This window comes from Artemia sp. Qi Xiang Cuo, chromosome 8, assembly GCF_049724085.1.
Source record: "Artemia sp. Qi Xiang Cuo chromosome 8, ASM4972408v1, whole genome shotgun sequence".
In the NCBI taxonomy this organism is placed as follows: domain Eukaryota; kingdom Metazoa; phylum Arthropoda; class Branchiopoda; order Anostraca; family Artemiidae; genus Artemia; species Artemia sp. Qi Xiang Cuo.
In genome coordinates this window covers 39,387,503-39,409,105 of record NC_142801.1, presented here as the reverse complement: position 1 = coordinate 39,409,105, position 21,603 = coordinate 39,387,503, and the positions used below count along the sequence as shown (strand labels likewise).

Genomic DNA, 21,603 nt, shown 5'->3' with positions numbered 1-21,603 from the left:
GGGGTTTTGATAGTGTGATGGAGGGCCTTTTATAAACTGGTTTTCCAACCATCTGATTTTTAATCAATTTTTAATTCAATTTTAAAGGTATAGGGGGAAGCTACCCCCCCCCCCCGAATTTAGTAAGAAATTATTAAACTCTTGGGTATAACAGCCTTTTTTTTCTCTTTAAACTATCAGATTTCAATCCAACGTAGACATAAATAGAAATTTAAGAAGTGGAGAAGTTAATTAACATGTCTGAGTCAATCCCCTATGAGATAATACGCCCCGTCCAATAAAAATGTTAGATAATCTAAAATTTTCTTTTTTTAAAGAGGTTTATACTGTAACGAATTTTATTTTTGTCTAAATGGGGGGGGGGGTGCGGGTTTTAACCAAGTACAGTTAAGGAAGAGATTGTTAAACTCTGACTGGCCAGTTAGTATTTTAAAAAAACCTACCTAAAAAAAAGCCACTGATATTGATAAAAATTAAGCTTTTATAACAACTAATGCATTAAAAGTATCAACATTTTATTCCAATTCCAAATTACCGATTGAAAGCTAAGCACTTTTTCAAAAACATCCCTAAAAAAGGCTCACTGATCTTGATAAAAATCGCACCGTAAATGCAGACGGGACTGTAAGTATTTTCAAAAACATCCATAAAAAAAGTCACTGATATGGATAAAAAGGAAGTTTTTGTAACAATCAATACATTAAAAGAGTCAACATTTTATTCTAATCCCAAATTACCGATCGAAAGCTAAGCACTTTTTCAAAAAAAAATCACTAAAAGGGCCCACTTATATTGATAAAAATCGCACCTTAAATGCGGACTGGACTGTAATTATTTTCTAAAACATCCCTAAAAAAAGTCACTGATCTTGATAAAAAAGAAGCTTTTGTAACAATTAATACATTAAAAGGATCAATATTTTATTCTAATCCCAAATTACCGATCGAAAGCTAAGCACTTTTTCAAAAACATCCCTAAAAAGGCCCACTGATCTTGATAAAAATCGCACCGTAAATGCAGACTGGACTGGAAGTATTTTCTATAACATCCCTAAAAAAAGTCACTTATATGGATAAAAATGAAGTTTCTGTAACAAAAAATACATTAAAAGAATCAACTTTTATTCTAATCCCAAAGTACCGATCGAAAGCTAAGCACTTTTTTTCAAAAACATCTCTAAAAAGGCCCACTGATCTTGATAAAAATCGCACCGTAAATTTCAGCCTATAAGAGAACTATGTAGAGGTTTCAGCTCCTAAACAATAGGCTTCTAAGTGCATAAGTACCCTTAGTTCTAGTGTCTGTTTTAAGTAGTCAAAACTTTTTAAAAGAGGAAACCGCACAATGTAAGGAAATAATTTCTTTTTTAACTTAATGGCAATACAATTTCTTTTTATTATAATAATGAGAGAATTTAACTCACCAGAGATTGCTTCGAATTATCCATTTTGAATGTAAATGTTCACAAAAAATGTCAGTAGTGTTAAGTTGAATAAACTATTCAAAACTGTTGAAGAATCTAATTTGAAACCTGAATATATACAAAAAATAATTATAAACTAAAAAAGACACACCGGTTTTTCTGACATGGATTTAACCTAAAAAAACTTGTATATCATGAAATAGAAATTCAGTTAATTGTGTCAGAAAAACTTGAACCAAAACAGATTATACCCAATCTGTTTGGTACCGGGGGGTGCACAAAAAGTATAAGGTTCTACCAGAAAAACCTGCTGGTACGGGGGGCTTCCTCAAATTCAATAGATGGTAAAAAAAAAACATGTATATAACTTGAAAAAGAAATTGCGTAAATCTCTTTGAAAGGGTGTAATGCCCCTGTAGAATAGAATTACCTACCAGAAAAACCGGAAGGAACGTAAAGGCCGCGAATTCATTATTAGCATTCTACTAACATTAGAACTTAAAACGAACAAAAATTATTACGTATATGAGGGGGTTCTCCCCCAAGTCAATACCTCGCTCTTTACGCGACAGTTTTTTTTAGTGCTTTCAAAAGAGCTATCTATTCTAATTAAACGGTCTTTGTGACTCAGGGGTATGTGAATTAAACAAAATTTTAACTTTTGACGTAAAGAGCGTGGTATTGACTAAGGGGAGAACCCCCTCATATACGTAATAAAAAAAAACAAGCGATACGGCTCAATAGTAATCGAAACTACTAAAAACGGAATTTTGATATCGATAAACTTATCAAAATAATAGGCTGATAATGCTGATTCTAAATATATCCACTATATTAAGTTTAATATTACTCATCAAAGGCTATGAGCCTGACAAAATTTATCTGATTTCTTAAAAAGAGGGAAAACATCCCCTACAAGTGAAAGAATTTTAATGAAAATCACACCGTCAGATTCAGCGTATCAGAAAACCCTATTACAAAGGTTTCAAGCTCATATCTGCAAAAATCTCCAACTTTTGTATTTTTTGCCAGAAGAAACATTTACGAATAATGTTCGTTTCGTAAGTTAATTTGTAAATTACGTCAGAACCAAATTTAGAGACAGCCATTTAGCAAAAGAAAAGTAAAATTTTTATGCAAATTTTGTTTACTCATTCAATGACGGTGAGCCAAAATAAAAGCTGCATTAACTAAAAAATGATCAGAAATTAAATAAAAAAAACAAGTTTTCTAAATTGAAAGTAAAGAGCGACATTAAAACTTAAAACGAACAGAAATTATTCCGTATATGAAAGGGGATGTCCCGTCCTCAACGCCTCGCTCTTTACGCTAAAGTTTTTATTGTTTAAAAAAAATAAAGTTGTGAGAAAGTAAAACTTTAGCGTGAAGAGCGAGGCGTTGAGGAGGGGACAGCCCCCTTCATATAAGGAATAATTTTTGGTCGTTTTAAGTTTTAATGTCGCTCCTTACTTTTAGTTTAAAATTTTTTTTTTTTTTTTAATAACGAAAAGGGAGACATGTTTGGTCCTGGGTGTTCGACTCGAGACTTTCAGAGATCGTTCTCTGGCCTACGAAAATCACAAATTTTGATGGGGATGGAAGGAGGGGATGTTAGGGGTTCCTAGAAACCTTTTCTTTTTTAATTAGGTATATTTTAAGCGAGCTCTTACGAATCGTTCGCTAGGGCCAAGAATTCCAGAGTTTCCCAAGTATATACTCTGGAAACGACTTGTGTACCTGAGCAAACCAAAGACGAAATGTGTAGACGATTTTGAAATATTAGCAGTATCTTGAGAATATTTAAAGAGATCTGATTGAAATTTTGAGCGAGTATCGGAAGGTATGGGGGGGGGGGGGTCAGTGTATTTTAAATTTTGACTGGGGGGGCAGGTGTCAATCGAACGACAGTATGTTTACCTAGTTCTTCGAAATAGCACGTCTGCAATATTTTAGGAACAGCTTGAGAGAAGAAATCGATACTTTCAGGTAATGTTAAAGAAAGAAAGGAGGGATGGTAAGGCAAGTGAAATTCAAATTTAGTGCTGGGGAGAGGGAGAAGAGACTAAACATTTTTTTGTATCCAATCCGAGCGAAAGTAACGTTTTGCACTATAGCCTTCGTCCCTATAGGCCTTGAGATTAATGCGTGGTTAAATAAGAAGATAAATCAAAAGACATTATGTATTGCCAAGTTGTCAAACCGTCTTATCTTTGACATCTTGTGAGTGGTTCAGGGTATTAAACGGAAAGTTTTAGGGAATATTAAGCTCACCAGCAAGGGGGCTTCTCAAGGACAACCAATTTTGGAGGAAAAATGTTCTATCGATTCTTCGGCCGAAAAATTCGAGTTTTTCTTACGCTAAAATGTCGAGCCATTAAGGCGCCTCAATTACAATTTCGGAACCAAGGGAACCTGATGGAGAAACAAATCTTGTTGTGTCAATTATGGAAGTTTTATTTTTATTTTATTTTTAATTTAAGGACAAAAAAAAACTTTAATAAATGACCTCGATATTTATTATTGAAACAAACGATCAGCTACGAGAGAATATAATACAAAAAGAATGTTATGATAAAATTGTGGATCAATATTCACTTAGGCTATTTTCAAGGGTTTAGGAGGATTGAATCAAGATGTCTTTGGCCCCATAAAAGGCCAAATATTATAAGGATACACAAGCCATTTGAATAATGTTTCCCCTCCCCATCCATCAAAAATATCAGTAGTAAAGTTAGCCGCGCAAAATTATTGTTATTAGAAATTTTGACTAAATATTCTTATTTTGTCCAAAATCTAATTAGCAAGCCAAAATCTTAATTCTTAAGCAGAAAATTGAAAAAAATTGAAATATTTCTAATATTAACCAATAAAAAAACTATGTCGATTAAAAAGAGACAGAAATTAATCTTAGAAAATATTTTCCAAAAAAGTAGTTTTTCAAAGAAAAATGAATACCTATATTAAAGCCAAAAATAGCAAAAATAGACTCAAATAATAATCCGAACTTAAAACAAATAGAATTTACTACCAATTAATAAATAAGACGAAAACGAATAAAAATTAAAATGAATAATCAAGTCCAACTTAAAACGAACAGAACAGGACTAGGGCTAACGCTCCTTAAACCCTCTAAATGCAAGAGCGTCATTTGCGCTTTACTGAAAACAAAATATTTTTTAAATGTCTTGTCTCAAAGGCAGATCTAGAGTAAAATCTGGGGGAAAGGCAATGTGACAAGGGCGCCAATTATTAACCAAATTGAGAAGTTTCGTTAAAAAAAAAGAGTGAAAAACAGAAAAAAACGGAATGAGGGGGCCAAAAAAAAATCTTAGGGGAGCGGGCGGGATCCCTCCCCCTATTCTTCCTGGATTCGCCAGTGTCTAGGCTTTTGCAACAATTTAAACATCTTGCCTATTAATAAATCTTAATAAATATTAATAATAAGTTTTCTGAGACTTCTAGGAATGAATATCATTATATGTTTATGCAATAATTCAATTTTTTCAATTATTTCATTAATGTTGGTTATCTATGGGATTTTCTTTCTTTCTTTGTTGCTGTTGATTTTTTGACACATTAAAATCCCAATATTTAAAATATATATCGTTTTCAACGAAATCCAAGTGACATTCAAGACGTTTGGAGGTTTTGAGAGGGAGGAAAGAGGACAAATAACACCATTTAAGACAAAGTTGACCATGCTGCAGAGAAAGCTATCGGTTTCGCTATTCTCCCAGTTTTGGCCACATCACAGTTTAATTAAATTTTTTTCCTTAATTGACGTGTATTTTGGTTTCGTTTTTTCCCACTACTTCATGGGTGTCATAGCTTTTATATGATGTGGGTTAAAAATAAATTACTATTTTCATTGTGTCGTTTACAGTAGAGTCAAGCCTTTAAAGGGTTTGAGGGTGAGTAGGCCCACCATTACTTTGTGGTAATTTTCTGTTCTTTTGATTAGTCATTTTAATCTATCTCGTTTTAGGTTTTATTTATTCATTCATAGTAGTTTTGGTTCGTTTCAAATGACTTGCTAAGTGACTTCATTTCTGCGTGTTTTAGGTTTTAATTTTGCGTGTCCCTTTTCTGTGACAATTAATGCCAAATAGACAAGGATTAAAATTGAAATGTGAATTTGCACACAAAAAAATATAGCACTGGACCCTTTGAGGCCCGAGTCCTGAAGATTTAGCCCCTCCACCCATGACTATGATTTTTTTTTTTTGTTACAAGTTAGAGAAACATCTGATTTGACCTTTTTTATCGAACACATGGATTCTGCTCAGGACAAGCAGCTTTTTCTTTATTTTGTACTGGTTAAAAGAAGAAGAAAAAAGAAAGAATCGTGATTCGATTCCACCCGATGAAATCTCACGAGTCAGATAGACTATGTTATGAGTTGTTTTCAGCTATAATAGTCTTAAGCTGACAAAACTAAAAAAAAATTTAATATTTCATATCGGTTGTTGAGTTTTGAAATGCCAGCCGATTTGTCATATTCGACAGTTTTATCTATTATGATTTTACGTTACACTGAATCTATAACTGCATTGTTGGTATTTGATTTGAGATACATGTATGCGACATGCAGGACGAAAGCTAGTTTTTGATAGTCAGCTGCCTGAAAGTAGCTCAAGGAATCGATCCTTTCCCCCACATTTCCTTGTTGTTCTATGCGCATTGGTATTTCTAAACTAGGGAATCATTACGTTTTTACGTCAGACCGATCCATTCCTTGGTGGATTAGGGAGTGGAACTTTTGACAATTTCTAAGCTTTGCCCAGTGCTATGCAAAAATAATCATGCTTTTGAAAAAGGATAATTTTGACAGGTAGATTGATCTTCAACATGAATTTCTTAGCTAGTAAAGTAAGGCTTTAAGTTGGTAATATCTTTAGCTCTAATTCAAAACGGTGCAGAATATTCTTGATTCAAGCTCAATTTTCTGATTTTCTACTTTTTTGTCCAAGTAATTAACAAAGAGTTATTCAGAATTTTCAGGCAATGGGCCTGTGATGCCTGCGCCTCAGGGGTGGATCCAGGATTTTTTTAGGGGGGGGGGCAAAATAGGTTGTTACGATAAAAAAAATTTAGGGGGGGGGGCAAAATAGGTTAATCTGATAAACTTGCGTTAGGAGCAAGTTTAATTAACGCAAACTTGGGTTAATTAAGTAAATTACACTACCTTAGACTACGCTAGGGGAAGGGGCGATCCCCCTCTCCCCTGGATCAGCCACTGGTGCGCCTCAACCCAGAGTGTATGGGTCCAATCCGCCATTAAATTCTACATTTTCTTATATGTCACATTAAACCAAATACGAGTTTCTGGGTGATAATTTTCCCGTTCTCTGATAAAATTTAAATGTCACAAACATTTTGCTGAACTGATCTCAAAGGGAGGATCAACATCAACTGAGCAATGTGGATCAGGAGCATCAACATGCGATTAAACATACATTGCTCTGCTGATCATTCCTTTGGTAAAGCTAAACAAGTTGTCCCAACAGACGCAGATTCTGGCTATTTTTGGGGGTCCAATTTGACCAGATCCAAAGTCTTATGTGAACTGTTATAATGATGGAATCGAGAGACGTGGTCGAAACACCCAAATACAATGCACGTTTTGATTGATTAAATTAAGTTAGTATGTTATATGATTAAACTGGTTCAAATAGAAATAAAGATATTTTAACTATTTTCAAATGTTCGAGCTTGGCCCTTTCTGGTGAATTTGGTTAAAAGCTCATAGTAAAATATTTTCTGCAATATACACCACGTTTCAAAAATGTATTTGAAACGTCAAACACGACATTGTTGCCACCTCTGTCATGAACCTTCTTCAGTGCATCCTTGAGATGGGTTCAGTGGTGATTCTGATCTATCTTGCACTCGGGGCAAAATCTTGATTAGCGCCCCCCCCCCCCGGTCTCCAAAAAATTTCCAAGCCAAATTTTTTAGGTACTGGTGCATTATATGGTCACTTCTCAAAAGTCAATTATGGTTAATGCTAATGAAATAAAATAAAATAGGATGAATATATAATAGTTTATAAACAAATTTGGGCTATAAATTTGCACATTAAGGGGGTGGGCCGAGTAAAGCATATATTAAATACATAACCTAACATAGGTACCTCCCCCCCTAAACTCCAAAAACAACAGTTTAAATACCGTAAACGCAATGAAAACCACGCTTTGCTTTGCATTTCTCTATAGCGGTCTTGCAATTAACCCGTCTGGCGGGCTTTTCGTGACTGGTTTCCTTGTAAACGACCATATGACGCACCATTACCATTTTTCATTTATTAACAAAATTGTCCTCAGCTTTATCTTAATAAAAATGGCATGTCAAAAATTACAAAATGATTATAAAAGTTAGATCATTTATTTGAAATGTTACGCCCCTAAAATTTATATGCCTGGGGCAAATATCCCTTTCCCCCTAAAGTCACCTCTGGATGGGCTACCAATTTCATTGTGTTGTTGTTTGTGAAGAATCATCCGCAATTTTATGCCAGTTCCTTATACTTCGGAAAATTTTGACAGGTGCGAGGCTGATACGCAAAAAAATTATACTATTCTTTACCTTTTTTTTACAAGGTTCCTAATATTCCTATGCATAGCTTAAGATTATCATCATATTCGGAGTTCGAAACGCTGACAGGTAACGAGGTGATAGCTATACCATATCATATAGGTCTTCAAGAATGTTGAATCCACGAAAATTTGCGAAGTGTCATCACTTCCGGTTTGTTATATTCATGCCCGCTGGGTTATCAAATTATTGAGAGAAAAAAGAAGTGGTTCATCATTTTCTTGGTTTAAGATTTATGTTGCCTTTCTTGTATTTCTTTTATAAAGTTCGGTTGCACTTAACTCTGAAAACGCCACTTTGTGCATGGGGCCGGGATTGATAGTTGTTTTTTTATTATTATTATTATTTATGGTTATTGTTTTCTGGCCCAGATGGCCAAAATCATTAGCGTAAGTTCGTGTGCAACCGACTGGTGTGAATACAGACAAAGATAATTCGTGCCAATAGTAACCAGAACTCTAAAATAACAAATTTTGACACCAATTAATGCATCGAAAACTTGGCTTTTTATGCAGATTCCAAATATATCAAGTTCATTAAGTTTAATTAAGTTTAGTTTCAAGTTTCATTAGTTTCACAGTTTTATTTAGTTTCATTAAGTTTTTTCCATTAAGTTTAAAAGTTCATTAATTACACATCAAACGCCACGAGCACGAGAAAAGTTGCCTGATTTTCAAAAAATGGGGAAAACACACCCTATGGTCTCCAGTCACCACACCCCATATTTTCCAGGGGGTACTTTCCGGGGGGGGGGGTTAACGCCTAAAACCATTTCCATTATAGGGTAGTTCCTCCACTGTTACCACTAATTTCATACTTTCATTTTTTTTTTTTTAACCTTTGTATTACCCACTTTTGATAACTAAACCCCCCAAATTATAAAGAAAGAATTAAGACAAACAAAAATGTAGAAATAAATAATATAGGACATTCTACCTAGCCTATATTTCGGAATATAGTTAGTTTATTCCAAATTTCCTTCTTTTCTTTATTATTTTTATTTGTCTTACTTTCTCTTTAGCTGCTCAATTTTGTATGTCAAGGGGGATTTTCCACGCTAGAGAATTTACCAGAGGGGGGATTTTCTTGGAGAAGTAAACCAAGCATCGTCTGGAAAAATATGAATCAACAGCGTTACCGAACTATCACCTTCATTTTTCCAGACAAAACAGCAACAGTTGTGCGAATTTGATACCATGCCACTGACTAAGCCTGTTGAAATCAGGGGCGAATCTACAACATTTTCATTATGGGGGGGGGCAAGAGGGGTCCCCTTTCGGATATTCAAGTAGCATGGGTTATATTATAATTTTTTCTCCATATTACTGGGGGGGCAATTGCCCCCCACCCCCTTGCCCCTCCCAAACGACGCCCCTGGTTGAAACTATGCAAAGAGACTTGAACACATGACCAAACAAAGTAACAAAAATTATTTAAAAACTCGGGTGCATATAGCGTCTTTTGATTTACTCAGGCACCCATGCTGTTTTCAGATCAGAAGTTTATTTAATAGCCCTTAATTTTTTTTAACAAAATGATGTCTAAAAATTTGGATATGTTATCATTGGACCTACGAGGGGGTGGGATGGCAGTTACGGACACGGAAGAGATTCTCTATTAAATCTGGGGATTTATGGGGAAGGTGTCTCAGAATAAGATTTTTTTTCTCTGACTAAATCATGAAGAATAAATGATCGGAAAAAGTTAAGAGAGGCATAATTAAATCGCAAATTCTTCGATCCAGTAAAGTTTTTTACGTGAATCTCCTATCAAAGAGAATAACTTTAAAAAAAAACCTTCGGACTAAGAAGATACCAGATTTATACCTTTCGGTATTACAAGATCGAAGGAAGATACTTAGAGAGAAAGAAAGATATGAATGTCGAGTTAAACAGGTAGCTGACAAAAAGCACTATGAGAAAAACAAGGACGGTATCAAATTGAGTGTAAAAAACAGACAAGGATGAGAAGGCGGCCTACAAGATATACCAACGACGAGGAGTATCGGAGTTTACTGTCATATCTCTTTTAGCAAGAATTAAAAGCAGGTTTGAAAACGATGAGACTTATTGACTGAGAACTGCCAAGTGTGCATCATTCCACAGAAACAGCAAATACAGACATGATGAAGACTACCAATTAAGACTATTAAGTCAGCATCACTTCACAGAAACAACAAAGGCGAAGGCGTCATAACATCTAACTGTCAGGACCACTAACGTCAGGACATCGACAAAATCCGTCATAACATCGACAAAAAAAATCCATCAGAACCACTAACCGTCATAACATCAAACATTTTTAAACTTTAGTTTTTGGGGGTTAAGGGGGAAAAGGTACCTAGGTTAGGTCATGTATTTAATATATGCTATGCTTTACCCCCCAACCCCCTGATATGCAAATATATAGCTGAAATTTGTTTCTAAAAATTTTATATATTTATTACTATTATATAAACTTATAATTTTTTGTCGATGTTATGACAGTTAGTACTTGTGACGGTTAGTCGAAATGGTAGTAACACACAACAAAGCAATTGCCATCGTTGTTTCTGCTGGTATTAATTTTAAGCCTGGTCGTTAATTCATCTACAGGCGAACGTTGGATGGTACATAGTGTATCTTGAACCGTTCAGATATAAAAATGGTGGACAAACAAACAATAGAATGGTTGTATATGACTTCTGCTATTCTTCAAACATGTACTTAAGACCTTGTAAAATCTTTAAGACTTTTTCTGTTTCTGTTCTGATCTTAACTTTAGCTTTATTATAACTTGAAAGGAGTTCCTGGTTTTAAAATTCTTAAGAAAAAGGGTACCACATCGAACACTTTAGTCACTCGTTACACATTCACTTTAGACTTTGACCACTTTAGTCACACGTTACTAGGCTACATAAAAGAAACAAAGTGCAAAGTGCAAAGAAACAATTGTGTTCATCCTGGTGAGATTTGTACGCTACTGATTTATTTAAAAGTACTGTTCAATGCAATTTAACTGCAAGCAATGGGGGAGTTATGGAGGTGACAACCCCCATAAAATATGGTGCTTATGTATTTTAGTCACCCCAAGTACCAAATCTTGTATATGCCTGGACATGATTTGAAAAACGATCAGATGTTATTTTTTCTTTAATAACAATAGGTAATATACTCGATGTGAAGATTTTTGTTCAGTATTTTGCTTTAGGTTTCGACGAATTCCCCCCCCCCCCTCTGAAATAAATTCCCGCGTACATGCCTTTGGATAATGTACTGGCACTTCGAGCCAAAGGGACACGTGTTTACCTCCATGAATGCAAATAAAGATGATAGCAATTTACTTATCTATATCATTTTCCTACTTTGCCAGAATTAATATTTCATGAACCTGACGCCTCCTCTTAGTATCACGATGGTATACTTATGTGGTTTTACCTTGCTTTATTGTCGAGGCAACCTTAAATCTAGCTTTTTATGGCATGTTTCCGCTGGGATCACCATTTCTAAAAATTTTGAGAGGAAGGCCAGTGCTACAGCTTAAAGTTGTCTTTTTTTCCAGCTGCCTTTTCCTAGTTTTCAATTCAATTTTGAGTTCATTTCTTGTGAACGAAGGTGCTTGAATCCACTCGGTATTAGTATTTTGAATGAGCGGCTTGGGTGCCATAGAAATGTTCTTATAATGGACAAAGACTCTATTCTTGGCCTAACTTGGCTAAACATCCTGCAAGGCGAAAGAGGGAAACATGGTGCCCCAAGTTATGTTAGGATGGGAATCAAAACATATCTTGTAAAAAAAGACATTTAGGGACTCATTGGGAGGTGATGAAACCAAAAGCTTTGAACTTAGGGGAAAGGAGGAAGTACTTTGCAGGTGTTTCGGATTTACTCGCTCTCTGATAGTAGTTATTAATTTACTAATTTTTGTTTCCTGAAAGGAGTTGTAAAACAAGAATTATGTAAGGAAAGCTGCTTTAAAAAATGTACATGTTTTGACGCATTCAACTTTTCCGTTTCTTGCTTGCTAAGCGTATCTGCTGTAGCTTCCTAAGGCATTTTGGAAGTATGCTCATGAATTAGTCGGGTCATATAATCGGTTTTTGGGTTTGGGTATGGGTGACGTCACTCAACTTGTCTCTACCTGAGCAACAGTTAGTTACGAAAAGGGTTTCGACAGACTTTGTGGTTTGATATTATTGTGTCGAAGAAGTAATTTATCTTTTTTATTTATTGGTTATTTTCTACTAATGGGGTAAGTTTTTTCTACCTTGATTAAGCCAGGTACTCCTGTATTATTCAGAACTCACTCGGATAAGTTTGCTGAATGTACGATCTATGAAAACCGGTTTCATAGCCACAAAGACAAATACCGGGTGACAGAATGCATTGGACTTGTATAATTTAGGCTATATATTTGCGCATTAGGGGGGGGGGGTAAGATTATTTTACTTTACCCTCACATCCCCCGAATGTGCAAATACATATCCTAAATTGTATTATTATATAAACTAAAGTATTATATTTTCATCATATTTTGTTATATTTCATTAGGATTAACCGGTAAAATTCAACTTCAGCTACTTTTGGCTATCTTGCAATTGGGTTAGGAAAATGAAACTTTCAGGGAAGGGTCTACAGGCTAAAGTATGGTTACTTTCCCATTGTGCGGGCCTCTCGGGTTAACTGCTATAGAGTAGGCAATAATAAAACCCGTTTTTAGTAAATATTTGGAACGGTGTCTTTTTTTTCAGGGATTATTATCTTTCTGAAAGCATTGTTTTACATATAATCACTTGAATGTTAAAAAATAGGGATCGAAGCAGGGAATATTAGCCCCCTTTACATTTAGGAGAGCTTGTGTCAAACGTACATATAATCACTTGAATGTTAAAAAATAGCGATCGAAGCAGGGAATATTAGCCCCCTTTACATTTAGGAGCAACAAACTGCAAGTAAAGACCAAATGTATCGTTCTTGATGCTTCTAAATATGCAAAATCTGTTAACTTTAAAGTGATTCATCATTGATATTAGTACATGAAAAATCGTTAAAAAAATAAATTTTTTATGTTATTTAAATGAATACTACTAACGACTCACTGCAGCACCAAGCCGTATGTGGCCAATACAGCTATGCACGCCCCTCCTCCGTCTGAATCTATTCAAAGCTTCCCCCTTTACACCCTCCCAGGAAGTTCCTATTTCCCTTAATTCCTTTCTTATGACGTCCTCCCACCCCAACCGAGGACCACCCGCTTTTCGTTTAGCCCTTGACGGTCGGCCAAAAAAGATAATCTTCGGTGATCTGTCATCCTTCATCCGCACAACGTTTCCTAGAAAGCGGGAATGAACCTCATTTTACGTACAATCTACTGTCTTAAATACGGTCAGTCAGCCGGGTACCCAAAATAATCCGTAGGCAATTTCTCTGGAAAACATCTAGTAAATTTTCATCCGGTTTTCGGAGCGCCCATGCTTCGGAACCATATTTGACCACTGTCATCACTGTAGCTTCCAATATTCTTATCTTGGTTTGCAGATTTATCTTCCTATTCTTCCAAACTTTTTCAACTGTGAAAACACCCTGGGCCTTAATTATTCTACTTTTAACATCTTCAGTGCTCCCACCGTCTTTACTAATAACATTACCAAGGTAAGTGTAGCTGTCCACCTGATCAGTCTTTTTGTTACTCAGTGTCACCTTTTCATCTTCACTTATTCCTAGCCTTTGCGACTTAATCTTCTTAACATTAATTTTAAAACCTATTCTAGTACCCTGAACTGGCAAAACCTCTAAAAGTTCATTCATTTCGCTCACACTTTCATCTAGGATGCTTAAATTATCAGCATAATCTGAGTCCAGGAAAGTTTTTCCTCCCCGTTTGATTCAGTGTTCTCACATTGCCTTCCCAGTACTCCGTAAGACAACGTCCATCAAAATGATTCTTGTAAGGGTGAATAGAACACAACTATCGAAAATATTAGCATAAAGAATGGGTAGTTGCCTCCCTCATATACGGAATAATTTCTTTTCGTTTTGAATTTTAATGTCACTCTTTACTTCCATTTGAAAACTTGTTTTTTAATTTATTGTAGAATGAACGCCTGAACCAGTTTCTTAATTTTGTTTTTGACAAAACGAGTATACACCGATTGTTTTAACAGTTGTGCAAGAGTCGGTAAAAAAAGAAAAAAAGGAGGGTCATATCATTCTTAAGTCGCAGGAGGAAGAAATGGAAATTCATTAAATGTATTTCTCTGAACATACTGAATTCAGTAATGGAAATTTTGACCCTTCAGAACTATCCGTGTTGAAGATGGCTTGTTTTTCTCACAATATTGCACCACCACTGGCCGTAATCAAAGTTTGCGTGACAAGAGGTTGTCCCTTTTTTTCACAAACGCTAGAAGTAACAATTCAGAGTGCGGTTTCTACGACAGCCCCTTCGAAGTGATGACCAAAAACGAAGTTTTTTTTTACCTTTGGGTCATAAAGCCTACTCGAAATAAGTTTTCAAGAACGACAAATCCAATAATTGTTGTTGTTCTGGGCGATACCGCCTCTTAGGAGGTGTGCCTCCTCAAAAATATAGAAATTTTGTTTAAACTAAAGCAAAGTAAAGATAAAGCAGAGGGCAATATTTGTTCTCTCTTTCATACGAGAGTTTGCAAAGTGTGCGGAGCGGACAACGAACTTAAACCTAAAAGAAAAAAAGTAAAAATTAAGTCAAATTTTCTTTCTTGGTTGATGACTCAAAATATCACTTTATATATTTTAATTATATTCGTGTAAATGCAAATTAAATGTATTAATTAAATGAGCAGAAATAGCTATTGACGAATGATTGGATCCAAAAACGAACAGGAACTAAAATTACCAAACACTTTAAACATGAATATAACAGATACTACCATGGACGAATAAATGAATCTTAACACGAATAAAAAACAAAATGAATAGTCTAGTCAAACTTAAAAGGAAGAGAAATTACCGCAAATAAGTTACGTGATTTGTGCTCGAAATGCATATCATTTTCAGAAAAGCGCAAATAACACTCTCACCTTTATAAGCTTTAGGAAGGCAGTAGTTCTACTCCTATTTGCGGTAATATCTGCCCGTTTTAAATTTAATTTGAGCATTGACAATCGGGAAAAACTTTTACTTTTTTACTAACTTGCACATATTAGAAAAAAGTTGTAATTTAATTATTGACTTTTAAGTCGTGAAGTACTATCCTCGTTTCATTGAATATGTTTTAAAGTAAAATAGTTAGTTCCAATTTTTTTTTTTTTTTACTTAATTATTTTAAGCTGAACAACACAAAGAACTGAAAGAAAGATATTTCTTAGGTAGAAGTATTTTTTACGTCACGAGATGCACAGTCCTTTCTTGAAATTGAAGACTTGGGAATCTTTCGAGTTCTCAGTTGATATTGATCGCATATGCAGGCAGAAATCCAATTTTGTTGTGTTGCAGTTGCCAAACCAACGCCCGAATGAAAAGACGGTCGATAATATGACATTCGTGTTCCTAAATTAGATGATTTTCATTCAGTTGTATTTCTCGGTTTCCGCTCTCTTTTTCCTTGTGTTGTTAATCCAGCTCTTGGTCATCACAGCCATAGCTGTGCCTTTGGCCTACTTTTATTGAAGTGACCACTACTAAAAAACTAATCAAGAGGAATGGTAAACTTTCAGACCCCCATAGTAGCATCAACCTTCTATTTATTAACTCTGTTGTCCTGAGCGCAAAGTCCGTGTCCCAAGAAGTTTTAATGCTGGTGTTGAGCATATCATAGTCACCGCTTGTGCCACCTACGTCTTTCCTCTACGTGCATAATGAGTTATATTGCTATAACTCCCAGCCGATCACTAACCTCTAGATCTGAAAATAATTGTGCGACGTTATACAGCGGGCACCTGAAGCCAAGCGACTATTTGTGAGAATACTGCCAGTAGATTCTATCAAAATTGTATATATTTATGTAATTCAACCCGTTTCGCCTCATGACAGGGGAGCGAGTTTGAACTTACAGAAAGTTTTATTTAGGAAGGGGAATAGTAATGAGACTTCGAATTTTTGTTGGGTGAGGGGGTCACCTTTCTTCTTCAGGCCTCTCAAAAACGTATATGCCACGTCTCCCCCCCCCCCTTTTTATGCCTTACGTCCGCCAGGCTCTTTGGCTAGTCTTTGTGAATAATTAAATGTTTTACTTTTTATGATTCTTTACAGTGCCTTTTTATTAACCATCCAGTTTAGGTTAGTAATAATTTTTTTTACACTAATTTAGCATGGTGCTAATGAGAGTATTATGTGGCTAATAAGATATGCCAATTGTGGCTAAGAAGCTCAATATCTCAAAATGTGTTACAGATACTTTTATTTTTTTGATAATATTTTATTATCTATGAGTGATATATTACTGATCTGTTCATAACAAGCTGGATTGACCCCTCGGCATTTACATTTTTGTGGTAGGAACTGATAATTTTCTCTTTTTTTCTGTATCTATTTATCCTTCACAATGGAGTAAAACGTTGCCAAGAAATAGGGGCAATAACAGTATTTTGTAAGAAGATAGTAGTAATACTATGTATTTGGGACTGCTTTAAAGGCAATCTTCTAGGGACAGGGGGGGGGGCATTCTGTTTTAGAAAACCAATTTTCAGTTCCGGAATATTGTTCGTCTTACAATTTTTGCTCTTGTCCGAAATACTGTTTGTATTACTTTTGCACTATTTGTTAATATCATCTCGTCGTCCCCAAAAATCAAAAGATGTGTACGTCTCACATTTTTCTAGAATGACTTAGAAAGTGACAAAGGGTCCCTAGTGCCGTGATTCCCAACGTGGGGCGCAGACCCCAGCGGTGACAATATTTTGGTGGGTCATGGGCAGGACGTGCAACCTTTGGCTGACTATACTTTGGAGACTTAATTTTGAAAAAAAATCATGTGAATGACCTCACATTCAAATGCATTTAAGAGCAAAAGAGATACATGACAGTATTGAATAACGCTATACGCTGTAAAAAAGGTGATGTATTTAGACAATATTTTTCAAGTATAAGATTTGCCTAGAGGACGACCCCCCCCCCCCCAAAAAAAAATACTAAGTTAATGGCTTTTTGAATTTTTTCCTTCAGGTGAATGCACGTCTTCCTCTTCTTCATCATAAAAAAACATCTGGAATCCTAAACGGGCTCTTTTCGGCTTCCAACTGCACATTTTCACATTCATTATGCGCATAATACATTCATAATACATTTAGTCAGTGATCCAGGGACCGTTATCTTTCAAGGGGTGGCTCACATTCGCCGCAGTTGCTTTGAGGGTGGATTCTAGGGTAATCGGGGGCGCTGATAACGAACATTGGGGTGCACAAGTTCGCACGCGTGTAGAACATGGTCATTTTAGCCAATAAAGTCAAATTTGGCTTAAAACGACGTCATACCGCTATTGTTTTTTTTACACGGTAAAATAAACTGAAAACTTTATAAACTGGACATATCCTGAATCCTAAGAACGAGTACTTTCACCTGGTATTTTAGTTTTTCCCACAACCTTTATTTTCTTAGTTAACCCCTATTTAATTTTGAAAAGAAGGGTTTTTAATATACTTTTTCTTAGTTTTTTGTTTTTGTTTTTCTGTAATTTTTGCCTGCATAAGTATAGTGTTCTATGCTTTATTTGAATTCTGCTCGTCATTACGAGTCAAACCATGTGCCTTTTTACCAAAAAAACTCAATTCTTGAGCAACTATTTATTTTTTCTGTAGTAGTATGTATCATCTGGTTCACGTAGGCTCATATACGAGTCTCAAGGTGGCGAAGCCGTGTGAACGTGTGATGCAGAGGTGACTAAGGCTTATTTAAGATACTATTTTCTTTAAATCCCAGCATAGCAGGGGCCAATGATCCAATCGGTTAGATTGGGTCAACGGCCACTGATGTAGTAGACGGTAACTGCCATGATCAGCTGAAAGTAAGGTTTAGACGACTGCATTAGCAGTTTAATATCAAAACAAATAAAAAATGAAGTAGTAAAAACTTAACATGAAACAGTGGCTCAAATGTCTTTTTCTCTTCATCTTCTTCTTCGGACTCGTTCCGATTCACATCGGAAAGTAGGCATTTTTGAGGGGTCAGCTCCACACTTGTATACGCTGTCGCAGAAACCTATTTAGGAGCATTTGCAGCGCGAGCCGCACCTCTTCTTCTCACAGTTGCAAAAAGAAAGCGATGCTAGCCCATGCGGCATCGCAGAAACTGCAGTTCATTATCTTCAATTCTAAAATCCTTATCGGTAGCCTGAGGTAAATTAATACGGGGCTTGTGGCTTTGGATCCAAATCAGTGACTGGAACATGCACCTTTTCAAATGAAGCAGAAACGAGATATCAGTTGGTGGTAAACGCCGCAAATCCTCTAATCTTGAGTACAAATGTGCTCGGAGGTCATTCAGACTTTTGAAGTTAGTCGCACCTCTGCCATACACTGTAACCACAAGCTGCTTGCAGACGTTGATTAAACCGTCACTTTGCACAGATTGGCTTCTCTGCATGGGCTCGAACTTCATCACCCAAAGACCCCAACAAAGTTTCCGAAGAGTTCGCAGCTCTAAAAAAGTGGACCTTTCCAATTCCATACAGAAAGCTTGTGGTGTCACATCCACTCAAAGCCGTGGACAAGCGGCAAGGCGTTGCACAAATGTTACTCCTAGTATTTGTGCTGCGGCATGAATAGGTATGCAGTAGAACGGAAACTTAACCCAGAGCTGCTTGAGGCCGAGACTAGCAAGATGCTGGAAGTAGTATGTAGCTAGTAAGATGATATCAGTATCGATGGCCTGTATTGTCACAAGTGTGCTCTTTCGTCTTGCGGCAACTGCTGTGTAGTATAACACCCGAGTGTCTGCTTCCTCATGGCCAGACGAGAGATCGCCATCAACGGAGATTCCATGGGGTGGAACGGTAACAGCTCTATGTCGACTCTCAAAACCTCCAGTGAGATGAACCATCAGACGGTTCGAAATTTTGCACTCCCAGACCTCGAAAAGAACTTTCTAGAGTTGACCTTTGGCTGAGCGACTACTGAGAATCATGTCCCAGAGTGTAGCAACTTTGCTGGAGGAAGTGAACGGGCTGGAAATATTTCCTCTAGGATTTCCTCCTCATTCTCGATAGCCAGATGCTTCTTTGAGGTTGGACGAGTAGTCATCACGGGTTCTATCGTCACTAAGACCGTCATACCTGTCACCAACCAAATGGATAGACTGACAAGCTTCGGGTATGTTCCTAAGAATCCCATGGTAAACTCTAATTCTAAAATCTGCTAGCGTCTCATTTTGTTCTGGTTGATAACACCTTATGACACTCATGACATCAACTATATAGTCAGATCGAGAGGAGTCTTCAAAAAGCGTATTTAGAATCATTTTTGGCCATGACTGCAAGTCAAACTGTTGCAGAATGTAGTGTAAGGCTGTTGACTGTACGTAGCTGAGGCTCCCTACCAGTACGTAGCTGAGGCTCCCTACGACTTGATGATAATACTGCAAGTGAGGCCGGATATGGCTGTAGCTCGTACTTCAGCAGCTCACAGGGACGAAGTTTGTGTTGAATTTGCAAGACGCAGAGCTCGTTTAAGCAGCTCAATTTCCTCAGAATCTTTTTTCTGGTTGTTTCTTTTTTCTTTTTGGCAACAGAGACGAAAGTTTGCACTATGCCAACTTTTACTTTCTTGGATGTTCCTTCGAGATACGAGCTCATGGCTTCGAAGCCAATTTCTCGGAAGTTCAGCAGACTGTTTGCTATGGCTTCTGGAGCTGTATCCCTTGTCATAAAGTTGTGCAGCTCTGTTCTCGTCGTCTTGAATGGGTTTCCGAACAACTTTACCAAGTCCATAACCCGATTTCTGCCTTTTATTGTCAGATTCGTAAACGTGGTGGTATCTTCATGATGCTTCATTGCCTCGTCATCCGTGTTCAGGTTTGCTTTCAGCGTTCTGGTGACAGCTGCAAGAAAGGGGAGAGTAGCCAGATATCGAGCCCAGGCATTTTCATTCGTTGTCGCACCAACTATACCAGAAACGCCTCGATAACCTTTGATGTCCAGACTCACGGTCGACTCTAAAGCCAGATCGCATGCAATGCTGCAAAACGGCTAGGTTATTTTCCTAACAACAAAATTGCCACTTAAAAACGCTCTGTGAACTTCTGGCGCTGTTTCAGGCAGGCATAGCATTTCTTCTAGGTAGTTAAGCGCAGCTGCGGCATATGTATGGTTTCCAGATGCGAAGAAAATCGGAATCATCTCTTTTGTGGTGTTTAAGTGTGATCCCCAGTCCGCAGCTCTTTCAACATAAAGATAGTCGTTTCCGGTACGGATAAGATCTAAATAGTTGATCCAGAGACTATGATCTAGACTCGTTTTACTTAGAGAAAAGCGGAGCAATGTTGTCCAACGCATAACCTATCTGTTTACATGCTTCAGAACTAGTTTCATGTTTGAAGTGTTCAATTGCATCACTCAGGGTTCGAAGTTTCTCGACTGTAGAAGGCACTAAAACGAAGCAGGATGTTTCAAGCCAATTCTCAAATGTCTCCCACCAGAGTGCGTTCATTCCTTCGTAGACCTGGAAGTGAGAATGGAGTGCCTGGTACATGTTCTTTCCCGAAAGGACCTTATTCACAGTACATTCCCAGAGAATCTCTGGCGCAACAATAACTTCTTTTAGTCCTGCTCCATCCATGAGAGATCCTACCGCTTTCAAATGGTTGATGAGCTTGTGAAAACCGCCCAATAAGAGAACTAGATCAGAGAATTTGTCGGGCTGGGACTTTTGAAGGTCATTGCTTATTTCACAAACTGCTAGATCTTGACTTATGACTGTTTACTTGTTTCCAAACTTCGCTGCTGTTTTTTGACAGATGCTAATGGCAGAAGCTACGACTTCACAGGATGTTGGCCTCAAGCTGTTCTTGAGGACTTAATTTCCTGGTCCTTAGACTGACTTGACTTGCTTGCAAGGCGTTTTCGCTTGGGGATTCAAAAGCCAAAGTATAAGGGCTTAGAGACTGAAAAATACATCACCTTTTAAAGCACAGCTCCTTCGAGCTAAGACCAAGGTCCACAGCTAGGGAAAAGTACAACTATTGTTTAATCTTCCATTGGGCTGGGGATTCACCGGCCAAAGTCTAATGGCTCAAAGACGGAAACTGGAAGGATTGTGCAAAATCCATGGTCAGCCTGTACCCTTGAACAATGGTGATCAAGTCAGTAATCTTGTCCACTTGATCTGACATTTAAAATTTTTATTATTCAAACGGCCAATTCCTTCAAAACCGACACGCAACTAGAGTTTTTCTCCACAAGAAATACGTTCGAAAAGTGATGTGTTTTTTTCTTTTTTCAATAGTTTGTGATTAAGATGGCTCCCGAACATAAAGAAGAATGGCTTTCAGCTTAAAAATTACCCTAATGCAACCTTGCAGTTGTATGGTCTCACATATTGCCGAAATATTTAAGTTCCTCCCTTTCGACCATAAAAAAATACTTTGAGAAGAAGGTACTCTCGCGGCGATTTTCCATAACGCACATGTTATACGTTG

The 21,603-nt window shown here is 36.9% G+C and overlaps 1 protein-coding gene across 5 annotated transcripts in view; it reads left to right on the top strand.

Moving 5' to 3' along the window:
- LOC148949388 (protein Tob1-like) overlaps nucleotides 1-21,603 on the top strand; it is a 183,392-nt gene that overhangs the window by 100,360 nt on the left and 61,429 nt on the right. Inside the window, exon 1 of one of the 5 annotated variants that reach the window (XM_089093408.1) lies at nucleotides 6,170-6,254. The exons of 3 other annotated variants lie outside the window; for them this stretch is intronic. In XM_089093408.1, coding sequence (XP_088949534.1) covers nucleotides 6,226-6,254 — 29 coding nt within the window. In that variant the 5' untranslated portion in view covers nucleotides 6,170-6,225. Of the gene's footprint in view, nucleotides 1-6,169; nucleotides 6,255-12,115; nucleotides 12,248-21,603 lie in introns of those variants that run through there. One more of the 5 variants, XM_089093409.1, reaches the window with a different exon arrangement.